This window comes from Miniopterus natalensis, chromosome 16 (genome assembly GCF_054644295.1).
Source record: "Miniopterus natalensis isolate mMinNat1 chromosome 16, mMinNat1.hap1, whole genome shotgun sequence".
Lineage (NCBI taxonomy): Eukaryota > Metazoa > Chordata > Mammalia > Chiroptera > Miniopteridae > Miniopterus > Miniopterus natalensis.
The window spans coordinates 4,760,914-4,777,844 of record NC_142096.1 but is presented as its reverse complement, the minus strand read 5'-3'; the positions used below and the strand labels follow the sequence as shown (position 1 = coordinate 4,777,844).

General features: G+C 38.4%; 1 protein-coding gene across 4 annotated transcripts in view; it reads right to left on the bottom strand.

The window, feature by feature from the left end:
- Positions 1 to 16,931, bottom strand: part of CPQ (carboxypeptidase Q) — a 202,093-nt gene that overhangs the window by 119,951 nt on the left and 65,211 nt on the right. For all 4 annotated transcript variants that reach the window (XM_087825150.1, XM_016198465.2, XM_087825152.1 and 1 more), the window contains exon 4: positions 8,544 to 8,751. In XM_087825150.1, the coding sequence (XP_087681276.1) occupies positions 8,544 to 8,751 (208 nt within the window). The remainder of the gene's footprint in view (positions 1 to 8,543; positions 8,752 to 16,931) is intronic.

Below are 16,931 nucleotides of genomic sequence, written 5' to 3'. Positions count from 1 at the left end.
GATGGTTATCATCAATATATAAATAAACAAGTGTTGGGGAGGAATGACCCAACATGAAAACTATACTGAGTGTGTTTTTCATAGACTTGAAACCTATAACAATCTTAAATTTCTATTCCAGTTTAGCCATTTTATTTTACTCATTAGCTTCTCATGGTAGAGAAGACAAGTTTTTGCTTTTATTCATTAGTTTATTCATTCATTCATTCATTCATTCATTCATTCATTCATTCATTCATTCATTTTTTCTTTAATTCAAAAAGTATTTTGAGTGCCTACAATAAACTCAGCAATGAGGTATATAGATTTGTGATGAAAGAGAAGTGTAAAAAACATCAGTAGGTGTTCTGAAGAGCGAAACATCACACAAGGCTGAAGTGTTTAGGAAAGGCTTCTTTGGGGAGGTGGCATGTGAGCTGGCCATTGATCAGCGTCTGGTATGCAATTGGTGCTTAGTAAATATCTATTAAATAAATTAATATTACTAAATCATCAAATGAAACAGTGAATAAATTAACAAAGACAGAGCAGGTAAGATTTCAACAGGTAGATACAGGAAAAGGAATCCATATGGGGAAGAAAAAGACATAGGGAAGTGACATAAAACATACGGAACAGAATCTTCTGGACTACTAAAATATAGATTGTGGGAAAAGGTATAACTAGTATAATACCTTGTAGATGCAAGGCTTTCAGTGCCAGATTTAAGGAGTATTGGTTATTATCTTACAGGAAGTGGGGAGCCATTGACTTTTTAAATACAGGGTTGACAGAGGCGACTTCTACATGGAGGTTTACTTAAGGAATGTTGGTTGGGCGGTGGCATACCAGACAGATGGAGAGAGGAAAGCCTGGAACAGAGATGTCAAGATGGCATCTCTATTGTCCACACAATATCCCCTGAAGAATAAAGAAGGGACTGAGTCCAGCACCCTGATTTTCAGTGAGTCTTGGCTGTCATATCCAAGCCCTCTTCTTAGAGTCTTATTATGAAAATACCCAAATGGTGGTTTATAGTATAAACTCAAAAGCCTTCTGATAGAAACACCAAGAGAAAATAGGAGAAAGTGCTACTTACAAATCTGGTTGGAATAAATTTGGAATGAAATATTGTAATTTTGCAAAGAGATGAGGCATGACTAAGAAAGAACATGCATTAACTGGCCATAATTGCTGCTAAAAATTCACATGACATTAATTCAAGCTAGTTTAACCTTAAATTAAGAGTCAGGAATGTGCACAGAATAATAATGTTCCTCATCCAATCATTCATGTTTAATTTAACTAACAGTATAACTATGACGGCACATTCAGCACATGGCCACGCAGTCATTTTAGAACTTTCAAAAGGCAGTTCTTTTGGCAGGGAGAGAAACCAGGTCAACCTCTTCCTGAGATGCCCTTTGATTTTTATTTAAAATTACCCCATCTTAGCAAATCCCATAAACAGTTCAAAAGACAACTTCAAAATTCCCTAGCTGCATATTTATTTATGTATAACATCATTTTTACTGAAAAATCCATGTATAATCAAAACATCTAATGACAGGTTAAGTAAATTATGGAATATCCATTTGTTAGAATAACTTAAAGATCTCAAATTTCTATTCCAAGGGCTATTTTGCCTGATTTTAAACAAAAATTAGATCTGACACTATTTATAAAATATAACCATATAAAATATTCATAGAAGAAAATACAGGGAAGGAAATGCAGCAGGATGTTAACAGCTAGTGTCTTGAGTTAATGTGTCTCTGAGTAAAAATTCTTTCTTATTTTTCTTTATTTTTCAAATGAGTATTAATTTCACATGAAAATCCAACTTTAACAATAAATGGAGTCTTTCTACCAGGAGCCACTATTAACTCTAGGAAAACAGTGGAGCTGGGGCTGGGAGGCAAAAAGATTTTTGCAACACGAATATGAAGGTTTGGTTTATGGGCCTGTCACAGTGGGTAGCACTAAAAAAATAGTCAATGAATGAGATATGGCCTAGAATAACAAGCCAATTTGGGCAAACCTCTTTTTAAAAAATTCAGACGGTTAGCCTGATGCCAAGCCAAACACATAATTGGTTATAAAATGTTAATTTCTACCTGATTGTTGTAGCAGAGCTGGTAGAGGGAAAACCTGGAGAAAGCCCAGGTGTTATTCATTAGCTATTTCTTGGCTCTACGTTTAAGCTTAACGTTTCCAAAACACAGACCCAGAGAAGGAGGTGGCTATTTCGGAAGCCTGGGTTCCCCTTTCACTAAGAATTTTTATAGTATTTTTTTTGTTTTAATTTTTTGAAGTAAATATTTCAATGTTTTAATTGATTTCCTACCTTCTTAAATCGTCCATATGGAACTAATGTCCTGCAGACTTAAGTCACTCTTAGGAACATTAATCACTACATTCTCATACAATGTAGTAAGTTCTTAGCGAGGTTCTCATACCCCAAGTGCTATGATGTTTGAGTTGTTAGTTTTTGTCTTGTCCTTTATTGGCAGTTTATGAAACGTGCCTTGCTGTGTACTTTTTCGCACATACTTTTCTCTTTGCCCAGAACACCTCCGAATAAATTCCTTTTCCATTTATTAAATTCCTAGTCATCTCTCTCATCTTTCAGGAGCTAGCTTTCCTGACAGTTCAGAAACAGTAATTCCTTACTGTGTATCTGTGCTCCTTGATTGCTGTATCAGTTCACCCCAAAACTTAGTGGCTCAAAACAATACATATGGATTATCTCACACAGTTTTTGTGGGTCAAGAATTTGGGAGCAGCTTAGCTGGACGGTTCTGGCTCAGGTCTCCTATAAGGTTGTGGTCAAGGTGTTGGCAAGGGCTACAGTCCTCTGAAGACTTGACTGGAGCCGTTGGTTCCACTCACTGTCTAATTTGTGCTGGTTGATCCCAGAGGCCTCCGTTCCTCACCATGCGGACTTCTCCTTCGGGCTGCTTGAGTTTCCTCACAACATGGCAGCTGGCTTCTCCCAGAGGGAGTGACACAAGAGCAAGAGCAAGGAGGAAGCCACATGGCTTTTTATGGTCCAGTCTCAGACATCACACGCCATCATTTCTGCCACATTCATTCATTAGAAGTAAATCACTAAGTCCAGCCTACATGAACTTTTAAAAGGAGCTCAAAGAATTTGTGGGCATTTTTGAAAACCACCGCGATTGTTCGTATTGCGTTATATTATAATTATCTATTTAAACAATTTCGTTTTCGGTTGTTTTCAGGGCATTCCTGAGCACTTATTTTACGCTACATCGAACTGCAGGGCTCTGGTCAGCGACTATAACACATTATAGAAGAATAAAACTTTGAATCCTACCTCCCACTTACTCGATGTGTGTCCAACTTGGTCATTTACTCCGAAGCTCAGCTTCCTCATCTTTAAAATAGCAATTACAATAATCAGCCCTGCCATTAGGATTCAACGCGATAAGACAGGCGAGAGTACTCGGCAAACTGTAAAGTCCTACATGGTAACGTCAGTACTGGGCCAGCCAGGGTGCGGCGCTGCAGGCCCTCACGGCCCTGACCTCGTGCTGTAGAGTCCGAGTCCCACCAGGCCAGGGTCCCTTTACTACGAGGGTGTCCTTGTTGCCTCAAAATCTTCCCCAACGTGTAACATCGAGTTCTCCATAGAGTAGGCATTTTGTCGCTGTTGATTACCGTGCTGACAGTTGCCCTGGTTTTCATTTAGGGTAAAACAGGAAACTCTTTAGGTAACAGTGTCCCACCAGCTGGAACAGGAAAAGACTAAGGGGCACAGGATAGCAAACTGGTAGAGTACAGGCCCCGGGATAGGACAGGCTTGAGTTTAACACCCAGGTCCACCACGCAGAAGTCTTGTGAACCTTGTGATCGCTCTAAGCCTCGGTTTTCTCATCTGTAACATGGGGATAACAGCATTGCTTACGTGACAAGGTCGCAGTGAAGACTCAAGGAGAAAATGCAGGAGAAGCATCTAGAATCCTGCCTGTCACACAGTCAGTACTCCTTGAATGCAGATTATCATTCCCTTTATGATCATGACTCGTATTAAATGGCTCCATTGTCAGTCAGGGAAAGGCGTTCAGGCCTATGAAAGACGGCATCCTCCTGCTGGCCGGTCCCATTGCGGCTCACTAGGATGACTTACTGAGCGCAGGGAAGAGAAGCTGTCCCGGGTCTGCCTGCCCACCTGGGTGGCTATCTACCTAAACCAGCCTGTCCGGCTCGGGCCATCTCCATTTGCTGCCTTTATGCTCAGAGGCATGGCCAGCTATGAGCACATTTCAGAAATTTGAAAAATAAACAGTGAAATGTCTCATGCTTACCACACATGTATTTTTCCTTCCATGATTTAGGTTGGCCGTTCTAAAAAGTTTATACTAAGACAGGAAAAAGAAAAAAAAAAGAATACAATTTGCCAGCTTCAAATTCTTTAACCCCACCTCCTCAAAACTTTCCAACTCAAGGTTCAGGCGAGAACAACTGTTCCAACCCTCGCGCTCATGAAAGATTTAATAATTACCTCGCTCATGAAAGTTTAAACAGCTGCTCGAGCTAGGAAACAGGCTCCCACCCAGGCAGCATCACTTGCTGGGCCCATTAAGAAGGTTTTTCAAATCATCAGACTACGTATTGGGATGAAAGCAGCGCCGGTCTGCTGCGCGGCCTCTAACGACTCAAGTGTGCGGGGAGTGAGGCCGTCCACCGGTCGGTCGGGTTTTGTTTACTCCTTCCACGGGGCCTTGACAGCATCAACGTTAAAACTGTTTCCAAAGGGATCGCTGAGCTTTTCAATAATTTATTTTTAAAAATACATGTACATGAAATAAGCCATGTCTTTTCCTTTAGGTTATTTTATGGCATAACTCCACGAAAACAGGGATTCGCAAGTGATGGGAGGTCATACTACATTCCTTAAAAAAAAAAATAACACTGTTCTTTGGGCTTCCATAAACACTGCTCCATCTGCTTGGACTGTTTCCCATCCCAACCCCATTCCCATAACTTTTAAGTATGACTAGCTCCTCGTGCTTAACTAGTCACGCTGGGGGAATGAGCAGGATCTCTCCAGAAAGCCTTGCTTGGCCTTCTTGACCTGGATGGGTCCCCTGAAATGAGTCTTCACTGGGCCATGTCACTGCCATGTTATTACCATCCTCTATTGCAGTCACATAGTTATTTTCCAGTCTCTACCACAAACCCCAAGTGCTGTGAGGGCGATTTGATATACAAGAGATAGAGCAGAAGCTCAGTACATCCCCATAGAATTAATGAATAAATTTTCTTACTCAAACTGACTTATCTTTTTTTCTCCCTATATGCCAACTTTAACAACTCCTGCCAATTTTATTTCCTAAATATTTCCAGAATCCTCTCCTCCTTTCCACCTACTTCAGCGGTCTCAGTTTAAGTCCTATTAGCTCCTAACTAGATTTCAGTCTTTGCCCCTTCAAATGCACGCAGTGGCCAGAGTGAACTAAAATCAAGCCTACGGCTAAAACCCTGCAGCCACTCCCTGCTGGCAACAGGACAGAGCCCCAGGCCTCCACAGGCCTGCCAGCCCCTCTGTAGTCCTTGCTGATGGGCCTCTCCTATTTCTCAACTCCTTGCTTTTGCACAACTCTCTCCTCTCCAGAGAGGGCTGATATTTATTGAGGGTCAGAGAAGCAAACAGCCCACCAACAAAATGTAAGTCGCAGGAGTTGAATCCTACAGGCATGTTTCCAACTAAGCGCATCCAAGGCTATGCTACAGCCCTCGTGGCTGACACATACCAGATAATAAATGTGTGTTGAATTAACGAATAGTTGAAAAAAATGAATATAAAAACACATCCAAACATAAGCTACCCAATGGATCTTAGGCCTCTCCCCTACTATTTCTCAAAAAGCTTGGGGGATGTTACAAAATGACCTCTTAAAAATTACCAGTGCACATTAGCACATTAAAGACTAAGAAATGCAAAAGAGGAGTTTGCTTTATCTTTTGGAAGAAGAGCTCCTAACTGTACTTGGAAAGACAATATAACAGGCAAACAAAAGCACCTACCAACACCCCCAGCTGCCCAATAATGAGAGGTCCCAGCCTGCCCTGTTACTATCTAACAGTCTACAGTGTGGACCACCAGTCTGATGATAACCTCCACGTTTTTTCTTTAAATAACGAAATTTTATGACCTTCCAGATTTTTCCAGACCAGGCTCCCGTTCTATAGCTGAAGGATTAAGTGGCCCAAGATCACTGAGCTTATTTGTGACAAAATAAAACCAGAATCAGAGCCTGGCAAAACCTATCCAGTGCTCTTTCCACTACTCCACACCAGTGATTCCCAGTCTGGGGTGACTTTTGTTCCAAATATTTGGCAATGTCCAGAGACATTTCTATGGTCACAACTATAGGGGGTGAGAGAAGGACGCTGCTAAATATTCTACAGTACAGAAGACAGTTCCCCACAGCAAAGAATTACTTGGCCCAAAATGTCAATAGGGGTGATGTTGAGAAACCTGGACCTACACTGAAAAAAGAAAAAAAGAAAAAGTGAACTGTTCAGTTAACAAAGTAGAGCTTTCGTTTCAATGTTTGCCACTAGCCTGCCTGCATAGTGCTGCAGTGTATTTGAAATAATACTGGCATATGAGACTGAAATTGTTTTTTGAATCCACAGAAATAACTGCCGTAGGAAAAATGCATATATAAAAAAGCAATTCCACTCATCAGGGCTTTATCAAAATGGCTTTGGATATTATCAACCGAAAGAGAAACTCTCAGACACCTCTCTCTTCCACACAATTCCCTTATAAGAATTCTTGACTATGTTAACATTTTTAAAATATTGCATTTACTATAAGCAAGCCTCAGAATAAAGCTTGGGGAATTTCTGAGGAGCAATAGAATGGGCCAGTCCCAGGAGTCAACATGTGAGAGAGTCTCCTCCACGGCGCACTAAACCCCACCTTCACATAATCTGCCCTTGTCCGGTGAGTTTGAGGGCACCTGTGCCTCTAGAAGACTCTTGCCTCCCCACGGCAGACAGAATGCCACTAACTTTTACAGCCAAATGTTATGTGGGCACCTCTTCCTGGCTCTGGTGCTTTGGGCTGGGGAGCCCAGAATGGGGTTGAGACCCCAGCTCCTCAGGGAAACTTGGTAACTGACGCATCCCTCCTGAACCTCAGCTGCTGCCTGGGAGCGGGGCCAGCCCTTTTCACATCTCCACCCTTGGTCTGTAAGTCCCTGGTTATAAGACTTCCATCCAGCTAGTCTTCAGTTGGTTACTCAGGTTGACTGCTCTATATTTTAGTTGTAATTCCAGTTTGGTCCTGGAGGAGGTGAGGGTAACTTCCACCTAGTCTGCTGTCACCTTGAATCTCTGTTTTCTCAATTTTTAAAACGACAGTTTCCCTACAGCTCTCTGGCTCCCTATGGGCCTACTGAGGTCTTGCTTTTCTATGATCCCTGTGGCTACACACCAAGGTTGCCTGATTCGTGTCCAAGTCCTAGAAGCAGGTACTTTGGGAAAGGAGAAGACCCTTGAACACAAAACAAGCACGGGAGAGGCCCCGAGTCAGGACATGGGCAGAGGTTGCTTCTCCACCAGTTTACTTTTTCTTCATCCAGCTGATCTCCTTAAACCAAGACAAGTCTAAAACTCCTGATCGACTTTATTTCTACGTTATTAAAAGAAGCTATTCTACATAATGAACTTAAAATAATATTAAGCTATTTTCAGAATTTCAGTAACTACCAATAAAGTAAATTTGCACCAGAAACCTTATAAAAATGGTTTTCCATGCACTGCGTGCCCTGTGAAGTAAACTCACATCAGTGGGCACCTGCGATGTGTCAAACACCATCCTAGGTTATTTGACTTGCACGATCTAATCTAGCACTCGCACAATCCTTAGTTATATATACCATCTCTTTCTTTGCAGATACGTTCTCTACGGCTCAGAGAATAAGAACTTGCCAAAGTTATTTAACCTGCAGCTAGTAGATAGTCTGGATCTTCCCTTAAGACTATTTGAATTTTAAACTTAACTAAACAGATGAAAACTCTGAATATTGCACATAAACTGTAGTTTAAAGCTTGGTTTAATATTCGTAAGGTCCTGGGTTTGAGTCTTTTCTCAGCCACTTACTAGTTGTGTGAGCCTTAAAAAAGTGTTTCCCTCTATGTCCGTTTCCTCGCCTACAAAATGAAGAAAATAGATCCTACTTCACTGAGCTTTGAAAGGACCAAGAGAATTCACATAATAAGCACATTATTAGCTATTGGTATGATCTCAAACGCCAAGCAGGCTCCATACGGAAGAAATACAACACATATATACAAATATTACCCTCAGCTATTCAGAGGTTGAATTTCCACACCATGGATCCTAGTCCACTCTTCAACCAGTGCTTCCTGTCTTCAGTTAATGCATTAAAACTTTTGATGGGAAAACTATATATACGAAGCATCTGCAGTTAATGAGTCTACGAGGACCATCTCAGCAGGCTCATGTTATCTCTTGACCACAGCTCCCTAATCCCACACAACCTATTGTCTCTTTCACTCACCTGCTCTGGATACTTGCTACCAATGATCTCTGCTACAGTGTTGAAGGAATAAGCTTCTGTATAGGTCTTTGCCTCCATCTTCAGCTGAATGACAATTTTGTTCCCAAGAGAAACCATTCTTGACATCATTTCTGCATCTTCCACTGTAATGCAGGCTGTTGGGATCTTTGGCACACCATCCTGGTATTCCTGAATACCTGTGTGAGGGCTTGAGAAAATAAGCCACCAGGTTACTTTAAAAGTAGAAATAAACCACAAGTATTGTTTTAAGCGACTGTCTTTGGCTTTGGATTTTCACTTGTCTTCGTCTGCATATGAGGACAAGTGCACAATATTGTTTTATTTGCTTTTGATGTAAACATAATGCTTCCTTTTGGAAAAATGACTTAGAAATTTCAATTTTATAATTGTCTCATTGAAAATATGACATGAAATTTATTTCGATAATTTGGATGGTCTTTTACATCACAAATAGCCTCAAACTTGGAAGAATATTGAGAGTGCCTTCGTGACCAAGAGGTGAACACATGGGTTCCAGGAGATAAACGGAGCTCTTAAGTCCAGTAAGGCCCATACATCTGGAAGAAAACTCTCTCACTGTCTGAATGGGGACCTCAGCCTTCTCCCATTTTTAGGCTAAAACTTGCATCATTGGCTCTCCTAGTTCTCAGGCCTCTGGATACTGACTAGAACTACACCATCAGTTCTCCTGAGTCTCCAGTTTGCTGACTACAGATCTTGGGATTTCACAGCCTCTATAATCATGTGAGCCAATGCTTCATAATAAATAAACATATGTACTGTTGGCTCTCTTTTTCTAAATAACCCTAAAACAGTCACCTTTAATTGAATTTCCTTTTTTGGCAGCCAAATATATTCCCAGCATTTGAAATGAACAAAGTAGACAAATCAGAGCACTGAATATTTAAAAATTATAATTGTTAACTTCCTTATACAAACATACGGCTTCATATCAAGTAAATAAATCCAAATTAAAATTACTGAAATTATAGAGAATTCTGGAAAGATGGTGGAGTAAACCTACCTGCAAGAAATGCTCAAAGGAGTTCTGCAGAGTGAAGTGAAAGGACACTAGACATTAACCTGAAGTCATGTAAAAAAATGAAGATCTCAATAAAGATAAATAATGGGAAATTATAAAAGCTATTTTTATTGTAACAATTTTTTGGTAGCTCTACTTTTTGTTTTCTACATGGTTTAAGAGATTAATGCATTAAAAATAATTATTAGTTTATGTTTGGGGGCATATAATGTATGAAGATGTAATTTTGTAACACCAATGACCAAAAAAAGATGGGGACAGAGCTGTAAAGAAGCATAGTTTTTGTATGTTATTTAAGTTAAACTGGTATAAATTCAAGTTAGAGTGTTATAACTTTAGAATGTTAAGTGTAACCCCATGGTAACCAGAAAGAGAATAGCTCTAGAAGAAATAGAATGGTTTCCAGGGACTGGAGGGAGGGGAAAATAAGAGGCTATCGTTTAATGGGTATAGAGTTTCAGTTTTAAATGATAAAAACTGCCCGGCCAGCGTGGCTCAGCGGTTGAGCATCGACCTAGGATCCAGGAGATCTCAGTTCGATTCCCAGTCAGGGCACATGCCTGGTTGTGGGCTCGATCCCCAGTGTGAGGCGTGCAGGAGGCAGCCAGTCAATGACGACTCTCTTATCATTGAAGTTTCTGTCTCTCTCTCTCCCTTCCTCTCTCTGAAATCAATAAAGACATACTTTTAAAAATTTACAAAAGATAAAAACTGTTATATAGATAGACGGTTCTGATGGTTGCACCACATTATGAATATATTTAATATCACTGGACTGTACCTTTAAAATGATTAAGATGGTTACTTTTATCGTATTTGTATTTTGAAAAGCCATTGTCCACATAAATTAAAATATAATCCAATATTGTGTAAACTGTGAGGGAAAGTCTACACATGCCATGCTAATGATACTGGAAGTTAGTTTGATATTCTAGAGTGTGATCTCACAATATGTAAGATATAAGAACTATAAAAATTCTTACTTTGGTTATACTGCTTTTGGAGCACAAACTCCTTGGCAATACGTATTATAAAATCAGAAAAAGCAATTTATACTAAGATGTTTCCTGCATCTCTGTACATAAACATGAAATTCTAGAAACAATTTAGCAGAGAAATTTCAGGAGAGTAGCAAGAAAATTAAAGACATGTGGAAAGTAAAGCTGTATGTGGAAACATGTAGATGACATAATGTTAAGTTAAAATAACAGAGCTGCACACAGTATGGGCATGATAAAGACTGAACATGAAGTCGGAGTGATGTAAACTGAGCTACTTTTCACTTGGTTCTTTGAGAAACTGCAGTCATCCTGTTAGACCATAATCATGCGAACTGCGGCATTACCGATAAAGAGAATTAAATTCTCAAAAGTCCGTGCCACAGCCTGTAAAATAGCCTGGAAGCAAAGCCTGAAGCTATCACAGTAGCAACATGAATCCTTGAAATTCTAGGTCACAGAAATTTGAGCACCTGTGGCAAATTAATAGAAAAATCTCTGTGGAAATTTTCTTTTCTTCCACCATCAATTATGTGAAATATTTGCAGCTGAATCCTTCTGCAGTGCTGGTCCATCAATGTGCCATCCAGGCAGAATTACAAAGCTAATATTTTCTTGATGTCAATCGCATTTGTGTTCAAGGAATCTTCCTATACATTCAATCGTGTAACTATACAATTTAGACTTTAAAAAGTCTTTATCTTAAAGTTGCTATTGAATTTGCCAGACCAACAGAAAAATATGGACAGGGGTAATCAAATATTGTGAGAATGAAGGTAGGAATGCTTGATTTGAATGTGATATGAGTTATTGAATACATAAGCCTGAAGTCAGCTAAAGGAACACTTTGCAAACAGATGCGTAGAAGAAAATATTACCCAATTATTTGAGACTCTAAAGGTATGTACCTGGTACATAATCCATAAAAATAAAGGTAAGCATTGGTCCCCTTGATGATCACAAGGTCTATCTAAATATATATAAGTGTATCAGTCAAGATAGGCTAAGTTATATTGAGATAACAAATAGCCCCTAAGATTCCATTCATTAAAACAATAAGGCTTCTTTAATTGCAGCTTTATTGTAGTATAACTGACATATAAAATTGTAAGAGATTTAAGGTGTACATCTAAATGGCTGGTATACATATATATTGTGAAAGGATTCCCCATATCTAATCCACTATCTTAAATATTTATCTTTGTTTTTTGGGGGGGGTTTTGGTGAGAACATTTAAGTCCTACTCTCATAGCAAATTTCAGTTATACAATACAGTGGTATCTCTTTGATATCCTGCTTTCATTTCCTTTAAATGTATACCTAGAATTGGGATCTCTGGATCATATATTTGTTCTATTTTAATGGTCTGAGGAATGTCCATACTGTTATCCATACTGGCTGCACCAATTTACATTCCTACCAGCAGTGAATAAGGGTATTTTCCCTTTTCTCCACAGCCTCACCAACACTTTTCTCTGTTTGATGACAGCCATTCCAACAGATGTGAGGTGATATCTCATTGCGATTTGATGTGCATTTCCCTAATTATTAGTGCTGTTGAGCACCTTTTCACATACCTTTTGGCATCTTTCATGTACCTGTTTCTCCTTTCAGGTCTGTTAATATTTGTCTTACATATTTATGTGCTTTTCTGCTGTGAGCACAAGTATTTACAAATGTTATATTCTGTTGTTGGACTGGCCCCTTTATCATTATATAATGTCTCTTATTATAATCTTTGGCTTAAAGTCCATTTTGTCTGTTATTAGTATCACTACCTCCAGTTTCTTCTGGTTTCCACTTATATGGAATATGTTTTTTCATCCCTTCACTTTCAGTCTGTGCATGTCCTTAAAGCTAAGTGAGTCTTTTATAGGCAGCATATAGTTTTGTTCTGTTTTTAATCCATTCAGTAATTCTATTTCTTTTGATTGGATAATTTAGTCCATTTACATTTAAAGTAATTATTGATAGGTACTGACTTACCATTGTCATTTTGTGGGTTGCTATGTAATTTTTTTCCTTTTTTTCTTATTTTGCTCTATTTCTTTTTGATTTGATGATTTTCAGTATTGGTATGCTTAAAATCCTTTCTCTTTACCTTCTGTGTATCTACAATAGATTTTTGCTTTGTGGTTACCGTGAGCCTTACATAAAACATCTTATAATAGTCTATTTTAAGCTGATAATTGCTTAACTTCAACCACATATTAAAGCTCTACATTTTTACCTCCCTCCCATACACACACATTTTATGATTTTGCTGTTACAATTCACATCTTTTTACTTTATGTATCCAGGAGTCAATTATTGTAGTTATAGTTATTTTTACTGCTTGTCTTTTATGCTTGATTTATAAGTGATTTGCCCACCACTATTACTACACTGAAGTATTCTAAATTTAACTATATGTTTACCTCTATCAGTAAGATTTATGCTTTCTTGTTTTCCAGTTGCTGATTAGCATCCTTTCATTTCAGCTTGAAGTCTTCCCTTTAACATTTTTTTTTGTCAGGATGGTCTAATGGTGGTGAATTCCTTCAGCTTTTGCTTCTCTAGAAAACTCTCTCTCCTTCAATTCTGAAGAACAACTTTGCCAGGTAAAGTATTCTTCATTGACAGTTTTAATCTTTCTACATCATGCTATCCTGCAAAGTTTCTACAGAAAAATCTGCCTTTTGTCTTATGGGGGGGGACGGTTCCCTTGAACATAAGAAGTTGTTTTTCTCTTGCTGCTTTTCAGATTCTTTGTTTTTATTGACAATTTAATTATAGTGTATCCTGGGGTGGATTTATCTTCTACAGAGCAATTCTATGGGCTTCTTAGATCTGGAAAGCTATTTCTTTCCCTAAGTTAGGAAAATTTTTAGGCATTATTTCTTTAAATAAGCGTTCTGTTCCTTTCTTTCTTCTCCTTCTGTGTCCCTTATAATGTGAATATTGGTCCTCTTGATAGTGCCTCATAAGCCCCTGAAGCTATCTTTACTCTTTTTCATTCTGTTTTCTTTTTGCTGCTCTGATTGGATGAATTCTACTGCCCTGTCTTCAAGTTTGCTGATCCTTTCTTCTGCTTGATCTAGTCTTCCGTTGACATCCTCCTTGAAATTTTCAGTCCAATTATTGTTTTCTTCAGCTCTATGATTTGTTTGGAATTTTCTGTTTGTTGAAATCCTCACTTTGTTCATGCATTGTTCTCTTCACCTTGGTGAGCAATGTCATGACTATTGTTTTCAAATCTTTATCAGGAAAATCACTTACCTCCATTTCATTTTTTTGGAGTTTTATCTTGTTCTTTTGTTTGGAATTATTTCTGTTTTTTTTCATTTTCCTTAACTCTCTTCATAGGCTTCTGTGCATTAGATAAAACATCCACATCTCCTAATCTTGAAAGAGTGGTCTCATGTAGGAGATGAACCTTATTGTTTAGCCTGGCCTACACTGTTGGTTATCTCTCAAACTTTTGTGACTATTCAAGCTGCCATCTTTATTCATAGTGGCTCCCAGTAGTTGATCTGTGCCAAGACCTGTCGGTTTCCCAAAGAAAGGATCTCAGTCATCCTCTAGATGCAGACTGACTGAAATTCAGACCCTCAGACAATAGCTTTTGAATTGTGCAAATAGACTTCTTTAAGGGAAAGACTGGTAGATGGGTGTTTCTGTCTGCTCCTTCAGGTCTCCAGCCCTGGGGAGAATCACTGGTTAAGAACTGTTTTTCTGTTTTCTACACTTTTGTGGAATTGGCAAAAGTAAGCCCCACTGGCGACCAGGCAATCAAGTGGTATGTCCTCTGGATGGCAGCTGCACAAAGTGTGCCTCAGACTTTCATATCCATTTCAATGTGGCTATTTTCTTGTTAATTTGATATGTAGGAGTTGTTGAGCTAGTTTCAGGATTTCTCTCAGAGGGAATTGAACCATGTGTAGCTGCTTATTTGGTATGTATGTGGGAGGAGGTGAGTGTAGTAGCCTGTGTTGTCATCTTTGATCAGAACTCCCCAAACAATAAAATTTTATTTTTTGCTCACATTACCTATCCATACCAGGTACTCACCTTGGCCTCACCCTTACTCTGGGATCCAGGCTAATAGAGCAGCCACTCTCTGGAACACTGCCAGTTATTGTCACAGAGGGAAAAGCACTCTGGAAGATCTCCCTAATCAATAAGTAAATGCTCAGTTCACATCTCATTGGCTATAAAAATTCACATGGTCTCACCAAAACCCAATGGCTTCAGGAAGTAGAGTGCTATTTTATGTGTAGGTGAAGAGCCAGAAATAACTGGTGACCAGAACTAATGAACACCACAGTGAGCCAGGAGGGACTCAGTGAAGACAGAGAGTGGATGTGAATCAGCATGAGACTGAGATGAACACCATAAAAAGAGAGAAAAGGGCAAATAAAATATGGTAAAGTCATCACAAATAACTGCACCCGCTAAACACCATATTTTGAAGCATATTTAATGACACAAGAAAATGGTTAAAACATATTTCAAATTGTGCATTTACTCCAACCCCGATAGTATCTGTGTAAATTTATTCAACAAAAAATCACTCAGAAATAGATGAAAGGGTAAAAGTGTTTTTTTACTCTCCCAACCCGCATATAAAATGACAGCTTTAATATTATCTATTCTCCTCTTTTTTTTTCTATTTATTTCTCCCAATACACCTGTTTAAGTCGTCTCTAAACTGATTAATAGTGATGAGTTAAGCAGACAGGTTTTTCAAAGGATTAGATTCTGCTGCTGAGTTTTGGGGGAATTAGTAGGTGTTCCTCTATTCATTTTGCAGTTTTAATTAATAATCTGGCTTAAATTTAAAAATTAAACTTTTCTTTCAAAGAGAAAATACATCTTAGGGAAAATAGAAGAGCCAGGGAACATATAAGAATCATTATCAAGGATTTAATGTTCACATGAAATTCCACAAAACAGGCTGAATTCTTCTTGTACGTCATGGGGAAAACAGGTGACAATAGTGAGTGGGTCCCTTTAAAGCAGAAAGGGTGGGAGGGAAGGGCTGCTGAGCAGTTTGAATATAATATTTAGTTGATGTAAAATACTTTCATCTGGTACTTTGAAGTTGTGTGTGTGTGTGTGTGTGTGTGTGTGGTTTTTATAAAACCACAAATCAAAGTATAAACAGGACATTAGTAAAATGGCATTTTATAAACATCTGGATAATGTGTTCCTAAGGCCTATACCGAAAGATTCAGAAATCAGCTGGCAATAATCCCAAATCCATCACTGATTAAAACACTTTTCAAACATAAAACCTACTGGGACTTGCTGTGGTTTCAGATCGCACTGGAACATTCCATAAGTTTAATCCATTTCATAAACACTATGTTGAGGTCTAGCCTTAAATATAGAGTTTGAATTTTAAAAAGAAGGGGTACCTAAAATCATCCAAAAATATATGCAAGTAAACTCTAAAAATATTAGTAAGCAAATAGAAACTATTATTTCTACTTTTAGAACTACAATTTAACTTTTGTGAGAAATAAGCATCTACCACACTTTTGAATCATAAAAAAGACCATCAATTATTGAATCAGTTCTCCATAATCTGATCCCTTTTCAGGTAATTTCTGCCTTTAAATAGCAAAATAGGTAAAATTTTTAAAGTTATTTTCTTAGTTGCCTTGCAAGAATATTATATAATCTACTAGGTCTGGGAAATTTTCCTAAGCAACCTGGCATACTGTCTTAAAACTGTCAACAGATTTGCCAGCTTGTCATGAGCCTTCTGCTTTCATTAAAAATAAATCATTCATCAACCTGTGACTAAATGCAATCATTAATTACCAAAATTTAAACATTTGGCCATTGGTTGACTTTGGCAACCCAAAATTTCTAGCTCACTAAAGGGAGTATAAAGGACTCATGGGTAAAATTAACTCATTCTGGCCACTTGATCATGTAATTAAAAATATTAATAATGTAACATATTATATTACAATCACACAGTATTAGAACTATTAAGTCAATTCACAAAATATCTCAGGTACTTAGCTAAGCCAGATTCTGTGCTAAAGCAATGAAGATTGGCTACATCTGTGAACAAGACAATTCTAGTCCTCTTAGAAAAAAAATAAGTTCACATTTTTGGGGAAGTTTGTTGAGCATTCATTTCCTGGCCTAACCTGAATGTCCCTCTCAGGCTCTCCACTCCACTCTCTAGAACAGGCATTGTTTATATATTTATCTCTATATGTCTAGCACTGAAAGTATGCACCCTAATGCACAGTAAGTTTGATAGGTGGATGGGTGAATGAATGAATGAATGAATAAGATTATTTCCATGATTACGTTCATTTAGGGGAT